Source organism: Lagopus muta, chromosome Z (assembly GCF_023343835.1).
Source record: "Lagopus muta isolate bLagMut1 chromosome Z, bLagMut1 primary, whole genome shotgun sequence".
Taxonomy (NCBI): Eukaryota; Metazoa; Chordata; class Aves; order Galliformes; family Phasianidae; genus Lagopus; species Lagopus muta.
The window spans coordinates 23,091,117-23,103,431 of record NC_064472.1 but is presented as its reverse complement, the minus strand read 5'-3'; the positions used below and the strand labels follow the sequence as shown (position 1 = coordinate 23,103,431).

The following is a 12,315-nucleotide window of genomic DNA, read 5'->3' as shown; positions in this document are numbered from 1 at the left end:
TTCAGAAGTCCTGAAAAGTTTCACTTGAAGATACCACCCAAGCACAATAGAGCTGGCAGTATTCAATCAAAGTAACTATCCAAACTGATAAAAATTTGTTTTGCAAAAAGTGAACATCAGCTTTCATTTAAGGTTATCTTTAATCTGCACTACTATGTTTCTCACACTTATGAGTGCTAATTTGAGATTAACTTACAGAAACAAGTAGAAAATGTCTAAAGTTAACTATAGTCAAATTCAAATGACCTATATTTTGCAACATAAGAAATGAGTTAAATTGTGATTCTTGCCCAAGCACATGTCATTTAAACTACAGACTCATTTTTTCTTTATTTTCCGTTGTTGTTTTGTGGACACTTTGTATTTAGGGTTATGGCAAACATTAAGAGTAGTCTGAGATACTGAGGAGAACTGGTAAATGGCATGTAACATGAGTGATGCAGCAGTTTTGGGTAGTGAAGTGCAAAGATGCACTTAGTGGCACTGGATGCATCTGGCAGGGGTTCATGTGTTTGGTTTTGGGTGTTGATACTTTGAGGATAATCATCCTGTGATGTGTACTTAATGTATATCCTATCTCCTTTAAAGCAAAATGTAAATTGAACTTATTCCAGGGGTAATTCATTGGGAAAAGTCTTTCATGGTACTTACTCTGTTGATCAAAAAAAAACAATTTTAAGTGAAAATTTAAGCATTATCTGTGCACAGTGAAGGTGCAGTTACACTAGTATTTTTTATCAGTAAAATGCGTAGTTTCTACCATAAGAAAATTAGACTCAATTAAAAACTATGCAGCTGAATCATGTCCCACTTGCTGTAACATGGTGCTGGGCTTAGCTATCTGGATGTGTAGTGTATAGGTGTATATATAGGTGTGTTCTTACTCCCTTATTTCTGATCTGTAATGATAATAGAAATCCTAAATAATGTAAGTACTACTTGGTGAAGGCACGTTAGACTGGCATTCCTTATGTTTAAATTTCTTGAAAGTATTTCCTGCTGAAAATTTTTGACCTATTGTTTTCTTCTTATGTTTAGTGCATTTTTATACTCTTTCCTAGATTGCACTTCCACAGCAGTTGCTAAATGTTACCTAATTTAGCACCACCCTTCTGAGAATATTTTTGTTAAATGTACTAAGCTTCTGTTTGCTATAGATCACTCAGTTTGATTCCAGGAGCTTTTTTTTTTAGGCATCTTGCATGAAACTTAACTAAATATTTTTCTCTTTCAGCAAGTTACATTGAGCGACCTCAGCTGATTCGAGCAAAAGTGCCAATAGTGAAGTTCAGGGATAAAGTCAGGCAAGTACTTTGTTCAGCTTCATTTCTTGCACTTTGACAAGGGAAAATGGTTTGTGTTTTTGCTCTCTATATAAGTTAGCCCATTGCAGTCTTTTGTTATTGTTGTTTATGTTGTGCTGTAGTTGTACTGCAAATTTGTACAGCTAGTGTGCAGTGGCAGAGCAATTCCTTGATGATCCAAAACTCTTCTTCTGATGGGGCTGCTGTTTCATTTCTGTGATGTGAACTAATAGCAGGACATTGTGTATTTCTACAGGCAATTTGTGTACTGAGGATTCCAGTTGACAGATGCATTGTAGCAGGGGGGGAAAAAAAAGATAGGAAGTAAACTGTTGTGAAAAACAATTTTTCTTTCTGTGGAAACAGCTGGACTATTGAGCTACTTAAGGACCAGTTCACAGCTTTTTACAATATGCAAACAATACCAAAACAATATTTAGTTTCTTGTAGTGGCATAGTCTTCTAAAAGGCAGAAAATATTTTAAATCAAGAAAACAGTCTTCCCTCTTCTGGGGAGATATTCCATGCTTAAACAAAATGTAGTGTTAAATGTTTGATTCATGATGTTATGTACTAGTTTCATGGCCTTTTTTTTACGAAGGGGAAGTAATTGGAGTGAAGTGGATGTGTTACATATTCTTTTATTGGTTTTGTATTTGTTATGAACACAATGAAAATAAGTAACTAAAAGGAATATACTAGAATAGGGAGCAAGGTAGTTCTTATCAGATATAGTAAGTATCTAACATTAAGAAAAAAAGCCTACAGAGCATAGAAGCAAGGATTGGTAACCTGGAAGGAAAACAGAGATATTGTCTGAGCATCCAGTGATGAAGTTAGTAAATTTAAAAGCCCAAATGGAATTGAGTCAGTCAAGATACATCAAAGGCAATGTGGAGGGATTTTACAAGTACATTATCAAAGGAAGGAGTAGGGAAGATGTGGATAAAGTGCTGAATGGGACTGGGAGTGTGGTGTCACAGAACGATGAAAAGGCTCAGGTACTTAATGCCTTTTTTACTTGCAAGACCGACTTAGAAGAATCCCAGGTCCCAAATGCCAAGGTGGAAGGCTGGAATGGGAAGGGTGTATTTAGAGGAGAAGGATCTGGTCAGAAAATATTTCAGCAAGCTGATCATTTGCAAGTCATAAAATGATAGAAGAGCTTGGGTTTGAAAGGACTTTAAAGATCATCTAGTTCCTGTCCCCCCTTGCTTGAGTAAGTTGCTGCCCACTAGATCAGGTTGCCCAGGGCCACATCCACCATGACTTTGAACACCTCCAGGAATAGGGCATCCACAGATTCCTTGGGCAGCCTGATTCAGTGCCTCACCACATTCTGAATAAATAATTTACCCCTAATGTCTAGCCTAAATCTCTCCTCTTGACTATAAAACCATTCCCCTTGTGTTATCCATGGGCTCTGGTGGCATGCACTCACAGGGGCTGATGGTGCTGACAGATGTGACTGTGAGGCCACTCTATAATTTTTGCATGATTATATCAACTGGCATAAGTACCTGAAAAACAGAGGAAAGCAAATGCTGCTCATATGTTCAGGAAGAGCAAGAAGAATGACCCAATCCCTGGAAGGTAATGAGATAGGTTACCCTTGAAACCATTCCCAGGCATATGAAATGGAAGAAAATCATAAGGAATAGTGAGTGTGCCTTCACAAAGAGGAAGTTATGCCTGACAAACATTATTTTTCAGCGTAGTCACCACTGTAGTTATGCATTTTTGCCAGCAATGAACAAGAGTCTGCATGCCCCGCTCAAAATCTGCACCACTGGAGGTGACCTGCTATCATTGCTGCTGAAATGCACCACTCACCACCTCACTGTGCTCTCATCCACTGTTTGATCACCATAGAAGTTCAGCAAGTGTCAATGACTGTCAGTGCATGCCATTTTTACATTAAGAACTGAGTGACACACCTTTGCTTTATATGAGTTTTCATGTCAGATGCCTGCTTTGCGTTATCTTGTCAGACGGCTGCTCTGCTGCCATCTGTCGCATGGCAACAACATGTAGTGGAATGTTGGTGGAAAGGTTCAACCTCTACTGCCATACCACTGACAACCTTTTATGTTACAGACCAGCATAATAAAACAAGAGGCATTACTTCAGGAGCAACCCTCATAGGTTTTTTAGTACTATGGGTAGTTAACGTGTGTAGAGAGTATGAAATTCAAATTTCATTGCTGAACAGATAAAAATAAAGCATGTAATGCTTGTTTGCCTCACTATATCATTAAAAACAAAAAATGAAACAGTTATTAAAAATTGTGTTCTCTGAAATAGTTATGATCCATATTTATTTTTTTCCACTATTTTTTCAAGTAACATGCACTATTTACTAGTAAAGAATATTCATTTCGAAATGCTTGCTGATTATTCCTAATCATCGTTGCAACAAAGAGATTCTTACATTTTGACTTCTTCCACTTGCATATCCTTTTCAGTTCACCAGCATGATCTGCTGAATGAGTATGTTGGAGAATGCTTATTAGCATTAAATGTGTCCATGGTAAATCATGTGCTGGAATTCTGTTTGGGAGAAAGACTTGTTAGAATTCCAACAATTATCTGTTAAGCTGTTCTGTGTTCTACATTTGTATCTGCATATATTCTCCATAAATACAGCTGTATTTGATTATGCAGTTGAAGTCTATCAATAATTCAACTACTCTAGACAAAACTGGAGTAAGAATCAAACTGTGTAATTTGTACTGTTTGGGAGGTTTCTACAGTATAGTTATCTTAAGGGTGCATTTCTCCACCTCTGCCACTTGGTTAGTAATAAATATTTTGAAATCAGTACTATGATTATTGATTTTTTTATTTTTCCTAACAGCTGTGTGGAGTTTGACTTGAATGTAAATAATATTGTAGGAATAAGAAATACATTCCTTCTGAGAACCTATGCATATGGTAAGTTTTTAATTTCCTTGTTTCTATAAGCTTAACATGCTTTGTTAGTTTTATTTTGGTATTGATAGACTATGAAAATTTAGTTCAGTAAGGAACTGCATAAAATTACCGATTAGCTACGTTAGTTAGATTTAAGTGGAATTTCTTTCTCACTTTAAATGCATGTATTAAACCCTGAGTTTAAGTCCGGCCTTCTGACTTGCATGGCTGCATTGAGCGAATAGATGTTTTCTTGGCTGCATACAAATATGTTGCTCTAAAAGTAATGCCTCCTGTTTGTTTCCATGGAAACTATAACACTTATGAAGGGCACAATAGCACTATTTGACAGAGCAAATTCTCAGCTACAAAACATTTTTTTTTAACATAGTTGCCACCATTAGCCATGCATTTTCACCAGTGATGAATGAACCTGTGTGCTGTGTTCTTATAAAATCTGCACCAGCAGAAGTGATCCACTGTTGCCACTGCTGAAAAACACCACCCACTGCCTCAGTGTGCTCGCATCTGCTGTTTGATCTCCATAAATGCTCAGCAAGCATCAGTTTCAGTGGGTGCATTTTCTTCTATGTGGAGGAACTCGATTTCACACCTTTGCTCCATATACATTTCCATGTCAGGAGCCACTTTGTCAGACTGCTGCTCTGCTCCCATCAGTCTCAAAATAATGGAATGTTGTTGAGAAGGTTCAACTGCTGCTGCTATACCACCACCATCTGCCTCTGACATTATAGACCAGCATAATACAGGAGGCATTACTTTCAGAACAGCCCTTGTAAAATGTACAATATTGTTCATTTATAAGTAACAAAGCATTTTATTTTTTAATATTTTCTTTAAAATAATGAAAAGAGAACGAAAGCAGAAAACTAGTGGGATAATTTAACTTGTTTTTCTAAAACTAATAAATCAGTCTGGTTTAGTGGAAGTGGCTACAGTTCTTAGTGAGCCCTCAAAGTGTTCATCAGATTACAGATCTTTGCTGAAATTTTACTCTTCCTGTGCTTCATCCTTGATGAAGGATCCTTGACAATTATTCACAAATGTATGTACTGCCAAAAAGCAATGAAGTGGATAAGGTGTGGTTGCGAAGCAAAGGATCTTTCCCTCTGGTAGGAGAGGCCTTACAAAAGGTGAAGAGATGTGATCAGATTTTTAAGTTGAATATCTGATTGCAATTATATACGTTCAATTTGAAAATACATAGGTAATCTATTTATATCAACTGAAAATGGTGTCACAAACATGAATCAGTTTTCTTTGCAATCTTAAAACCTATTTTCAAACTCCTTTATTGAAATGGAAAGCATGGCTGCATATTCTTCACTGTTCACAGCACCGTATTTAGCCAGTGAATCAAAATGCATGCAATTATTTGCCATCACTTGAGTCAGCACTGCCATCCCCGTGCTCTGGTTTCAGATGACGGTGTTAGCAGTGCACTGTTGGTTTGGTTGTTGCTGAGTGATAGGTGCATGCCTAAGGCCGCTCTGTGTTGAAGAGCTGTCACTTCTGTAGTGAGGGGCATTTGGAGGGCCACATTGCCAGCCATATTAGGCCATCTGTGGGCCATACCTGGGTTGGACATGCCTGAATTAAACCAATGTATCAGCTAGGTATGTTTCTAATTGAATTCTGTAGTACTCAGAATGTGATAAAGATTCTTCGTACTGAGGCGCATGTATCTGTTACAAGATTTAAAGTTTTCTGTAGATAAGGAGGGAGGGAAGGGAAACAGTGTCAAACATATGGTTGTACTGTTACCTTTAATTTTGTTTCCTGACAGTTACTAATCAGTGTGTGTGGCTGATAGCTAGCTGTAGATCTATGTTCTTATAGAGTTTTTTCCTGGAAAAATATAAAATACTGCTTCAGTTCTTACACTCACCCTGAAATAATATGGATTGTCTCCTCTCAGGCTTTTGTGTTCCAGAGGAGGATAGACTTCTTAGTGAGAAGTAACACAAATCTAGTAAACTAAGCTTTTCAAACTTGGTACCACAGTATTTTTTAGTAGATCCATACTTAAGAAGCAGACTGACTTTGGGCTAATTATAGAATCGCAGAATCATAGATGGTGGAAGGGATCCCTGGAGATCATCTACTTCAACCTACTGCTAAACCAGGTTCCCTAGAGTAGGGAAAGTGTCCCTGTGGGTTTTGAATATCTCCAGAGAAGGAGGCTGGGCAGCTGGTTTCCATGCTCTTCAACCTCACAGTAAATAAGTTTGTCTCTCGTGTTCATATAGAACTTCCTGTGCTCCAGTCTTTGCCCATTGCCCCTTATTTTTCACTGGCACCACTGAAGAGCCTGGCCCCATCCACTTGCCTCCTGCCCTTTACGTATTTATAAGCATTGATAAGATCCCTTCTCAGACTTTCTTCTCCAGAGTGACCAGTCTCATGTCTCTCCCGGAACCTGATCATCTTTATGGCTTTTCACTGGACTCTCTCCAGTAGTTCCCTGTCTTTTTTGAACTGCAGAGCCCAGTACTGAACACAGTACTCAAGATGTTCGTTGCAAGGCAGTTGCAGGTGTAGGAAGCTATCAGTAGAAGTTACCTTTAATGGTTCGTTTTGATTTGAAATTTCAAAGAGAGCCATTTCAGTGTTCCATATTCATTTTATTATGAGGGTCTAAATCTTGCTCAGGATAAGACACTAAGTATAATTTCTTTATACGTCTTTGTCCAGAAAGGAATTTAATTCTGAGTTTTAAAATAATAGGATAATGTTTTCAATTCATAGCTGTGGGTGAGGGCTTATATTGAATGTTGTTATAGTTGTTTCTAGCATCTGCTGCAAATTTCCCACAAATTGTTATATGGCAGAAAAGAATTAGATGTTAAAAAGCAGTGGAAGGGATCCTAGTGTCACAACTTTTCTTTCATTCTGCTTAGGTGGCCTCTTCTGGAAGGCCAGCATAACTAATTTAGTCTATTCTCTCTGGATCTATGAATGAATCACAGAACTGTAGGGGTTGGAAGGGACCTCCAGAGATCATTGAGTCCAACTGCCCTGCAAAGCAGGCCCCCGACAGCAGGCTGCACAGGTAGATGTCCAGACAGTTCTTGAATATCTCCAGAGAAGGAGAATCCACAACCCGCCCTGGGCCGCGTGCCCCATCACCTTCATTGTGAAGAAGTTCCTTCGCATGTTGGTGCTGAATTTCATATGCTCCAGTTTACGGCCATGAACTTTTACTGTCCCTTTTCCTACTTCTGCCAACGATTTTGAACTCAGCTATTTCATGTCCACTGTCACCACAGTGACTAACAACGCTTTGCCTTCTCTTTACCAAGATATCTATCAAATCTAGCAGGACATCTTTCCTAGTAGGCTCCCTATAGTACTTGTACCAAGAAGTGTGCTTTCAGAATTTCTTGATCCTGTCTGCAGTAAGTGTGTAGTATTTCTAGTTAACATCTAGGAAGTTGAAGTCACCTGTAAGGGCAAGGGCAACTGGTCTAGAGATACCCCTTTATTTCTTATAGAGTAATACACTGGTGTTGTTCTTCTGTCTGAATTACCTATGTAGTAGACTCTCACAGCAGCAGAGGCTCTGTTGCTGTGTCATTGCCAATGGCACGCACCATACAGCTTAGCTTCTCTATTACACACAGCACCACCCCACCTCATCCTTCCTGTCTCTCCCCTCTAAAAAGCCCAGGACTATCTGCTCTGACAGACATCCCAGGATTCTTTCCACCAAGTCTTGCCAGTTGTGTCTGGAACTGAGCCAAGGCTTATGAATCCTCTTTCTTGTTCCTCACGCTGTATGCATTTGTGTAGAAAAGAAACCTACTTAACCCAAGGCAAATTACAAAATTAGCATTTCAGCGCATGATTACTGTTTTCATAAAGTCCAATGAATACTTAAACAATCTTATTCTCTGCCGATCATAAGAATTATTTTCCCTACCCTCAAAGTTTACATCATATACATTTAAAACATTTACATTTGGTCTGTCTTGATAGCAGTTTAATTCAGGGAATTTATATAATATACTGGAGAGAACTGAGAGTGCAACGTTGCTTTGCTGACTGGTGCATCCAGTTTTGTCTTATCTGCAAGTTACATTGCAAGAGTTATCCTGGCTCGGTATCTCTAGATCTTATTCCTCAAATTACTGCTTTTCAAATGCAAATATTTATTGTGACCTTTGTAAGATTGATAGAAGTTGTATAATGATTAAGTACGTTCTATTAAAAGCTTGCAGAAGGTAACCTTAGAATGCAAGAATGGTATCATGTTGATCAAGAAGGAGCAAAAATTGACTAACTGTTGCCTAGCTGAATGTGCTTTTTTTGAGAAGTAATTTGTTTTGTTTACAGTTGAGAAACGTGTTCGTCCATTAGTATTGGTTGTTAAGAAGTGGGCGAGTTTTCATGACATAAATGATGCCAGCCGTGGTACTTTAAGCAGCTATAGTCTTGTATTGATGGTTTTGCACTATTTACAAAGTAAGTATGTTTTTGCATGTTAAAACTGTCATTTTTGAAGTTTATATTTATGTAGCTTTCCTCTTTAAAAAAAGTTAAACACTGTCAGAAATCATCTTCCACGTAGAAAAGTCTGAAAAAGAGGTGATTTTATTTCATTTCCCAAGTGGTGTGATTTGGACCTACTCTCTGGAGGTGGCTATCAGCTTTAAAAAGAAAAAAGAAAAAAACAAAAAAACAAAAAAAACAGTTTGCAGGACACTGTTTAAAATAAACTCAAGCTCTAGTTCTTGAAAAATGTGCCTGGGTTGAAAAGGGCAAAGCTTGAAAATAACAATTTCTTTTTAAATGTTGGGAACTTTCAAGCAAATTTGAGACAAATACTAAGGGAGTGTTTTTTATTGTTCTCATGTGGAAAAGACTGAATGTGGAGGGGATGTAGCATGTGGTTAGACTTTGCTCTTATGTGGACTTTCCTTTTGTAAAGTAACTGATGTTGAAGACTATTAGAACTTGGGATACTTAACTTCAAGGGGCAGAATCTTTTTCTTGTGTCTCTGGTGTGTTGAAATATTCAACATCTGTTTGGAGCAGGAGAGCTTTACCTGAAGATCTGAGGACCCCTGCTGAGAATTCAAGAAAGCCATGCAGTCTAAAAAGGTTCCTGAGGAATAGTTTGAAAAAAGCTTTCCCCCATCCCTTTCTGTCTGTAGAAGACCACATTTGTAATTCTTTAGTTTGCAATTCCTGCTTAAGACTTAAGGAATCACGTAGGAAGTCATTTAACTCAGTATGAGTTTCTTCATTGCTTAGTGTGAGATAAGTAATTTCACAAAGGAAAGCAAGAAACCACTGAAGAGTACATCATATGGAGTAACAAACCTGTGGAACTATTTTCTAAATTCCTGTGAGTTCACACACAAACTTCATGCTTTGCTGCTTAATTCTCTGTTTCAATTTTTTAAAATATACTAGTAGTTCTTTCCACTCATTTCAACATTTTTTTTCTGTCAGTTTGTGTAGGTTTTTTATTATTTTGATATTTTCCCCATTTTTGAATCATATGAATCATAGAAGGGCTAGGGATGAAAAGGATCTCAAGGATCATCAAATTCCAACCCCCCTGCCAAAGACAGGATTCTGAAGCACTAAATCAAGTACTAGATCAGAGTGCCCAGGGCCCCATCCAACCTGACCTTAAACACCTTCAGGAATGAGGCATCTACATCATCTTTTGGCAATTGGTTGCAATACCCCTCTCTCAGTAAAAAAGATGTAATCTAAATCCCCTTTCATTTAAAACCATTCCTCCTTGTTTCTATCACTGTCTACTCTTATAAAAAAATTATTTCCCTCATGTTTACAAAGTCCCTTTAAATACTGGAAGGCCACAATGAGTTCTCCCCGTGCCCTTTTCTTTTTCTGGACTGAATAAGCCCATTTTTTTCAGCCTGTCCTCACAGGAGAGGTGCTTCAGCCCTTGGATCATCTTCATGACCCTCCTCTTGACCCTCTCCAGTAGCTCCACATCCTTCCATTGCTGGGGGCCTCAGCCTTAAATATAGTACTCCAATTGGGTCCTCATGAGAGCAATGGGGACAATCACCTCCCTGTCCTTGCTGGCCACCCCTGTTCTAATGGAACCTAGGATACCATTAGCCTTCTTGGCTGCAAGTGCACACTGCTGGCTCATACTAAATTTTTCATCAACCAGGACCCCTAAGTCCTTCTTAGCAGGGCTGTCGTCAAGGAGTTCTTCTCCCAGCCTGATGTCTGAGTCTACTTTAACTCAGTGCAAAATCATGCACTTTGCTTTGTTAAACTTGTGTTGTTTTGTTAATCCATTAGAAAAATGCAGTGTTTAGTTCATCTGACAGCTTATTTGGCCTGGAGTGAAGGATTCTCGCTGTAGAGCGAGTAGCCAACTGTTTATTAGTTGCAAGATCATACTACACCCACTCTGTTCTAGGGTGGAAAGCTTTTTTATGATAGTTGACTCAAGCTGGTAGTTTTCTTTCAGCTTAACAGTACCTGTAGCAGAGGACCTAGGAGGATGTTTGTGTGTTTGGGATCCAGTTGGTTGTGTTAAATTTGATGCCTACACCATGTGCATACTATTAACATACAAATCTCAAGGACAGTAGAATGTAAGTATGTCTGTCCTGTATGTTGTTTTCTCTATATCTGCTGTGGTGGAATTCCATATATTTATTTGTTTCTGTGGGGAAAAAAAAACATCAAGTCTGTTGTAACAGGACTGAACTCATACTGTAGGCAACTGAGCACTTCTGTGTAGATCCTTAATAAAATACAAATGTGTATAGATAGATAGATAGATAGATAGATAGATAGATAGATAGATAGATAGATGATTTATTTGGAGGCTTTAAAAGGCCGAAGTAATTTTTATGTGCAAGATTGGAGATGTTGGGAGCTACAATGTGGTGCAAAGATTGCCACGTAAAGGTGAAGCACAAGCAGGAAAGGTGAAAAATATCTTTATATAGTCTAGCGGCTAGTGAACATCTAAACAGTGACTTGATAAACATTTAGTTATTGATATTGTGCTTTTAGTGGGAGCTGCCCTTTTCAGTTGGCAGCTTATTCCCCAAATCTGTTTTCAGTGTCGTAGTAACTCCGGACACTGATTGCAAGAGGGGAATTTCTTAATTCATATTGGATGCTGTGTACAGTCATGATCTTGCCATTTCTGGGTTGTGCATCAAAGTACAAAAGAGGTAGTAGGAGTTACTAGCGAGTATAAATGTGTAGGCCTGAAGTAGTGTTAACAACTTTGCAAGCATGAGAGCACTTGCTGTAGCCATTTCTGGCAGCTGCCACAACTGTCTGATAGAGAAGAAAGTTTGAATAAATCTGTCTGATCAGTCAGCTTCCTGAGGAGTATCAGAAGTCCACAGACCAAAGGAGCCTTTTAACTGTGCTTTGTACTCTTTATTGCCTAAAAAAAGGCAGTCATCTGGTCGTGCTTGTAGCGCCTAATCTTTTGTTCCTGCAAATTCCAAATTATTTTTTTACTTCTACTACATGCATGTGATAATACTGAAAACAGTTTATGTCCAGTCACACAATTTTCTGATGGGGCTTTTGTTGATGGTACCACGGAATTAAAAAATGTAATTTAAAAGCTTTCTTGAGCAGGAGACAGCGTCTCTATCTTCACCAGGCAAGCTGTTTTCCTTTACTTCTTAAGGCATTTCAATGTTCTCATACGTGTGCAGAGAACTTAGAACCTTGGCTTGAGTTTATTTCGTAAGTACAGCAGCGTCTTATGACACATCAGATGTCTGATGAACCTTCCTCCAGGTAGCAGGTCCAACTGTCATTATTAACTAGGAAAATAGAAACTTCTGGCAAATGCTAGTGGTAAGTAATTTTTCCACATGACTCCAGCCTCTCAGTATATTGTACAGACCCAGATGAAGTATGTTAATTACTCATATTGCCTAGATCTTGTTGCCATTTCTTTCATTATGGCAGAGGATAGAAAAATATTCCAAACCTTATAGAAATAGAATACTCTTTAATATTTGTAAATACCCCACCCCTGCCCAAAAAAAAAAAAAAAAAAAAAAAAAAAGATTATTCAAGCAACTGGTAGTTCACATATTATAAT

At 38.3% G+C, this 12,315-nt stretch overlaps 1 protein-coding gene across 2 annotated transcripts in view; it reads left to right on the top strand.

Annotated features, from left to right (window-relative positions):
* The window catches only part of TENT2 (terminal nucleotidyltransferase 2), a 41,106-nt gene that overhangs the window by 13,574 nt on the left and 15,217 nt on the right, over positions 1-12,315 (top strand). For both annotated transcript variants that reach the window (XM_048931170.1, XM_048931171.1), the window contains 3 exons: positions 1,235-1,304; positions 4,162-4,238; positions 8,574-8,702. In XM_048931170.1, coding sequence (XP_048787127.1) covers positions 1,235-1,304; positions 4,162-4,238; positions 8,574-8,702 — 276 coding nt within the window. The remainder of the gene's footprint in view (positions 1-1,234; positions 1,305-4,161; positions 4,239-8,573; positions 8,703-12,315) is intronic.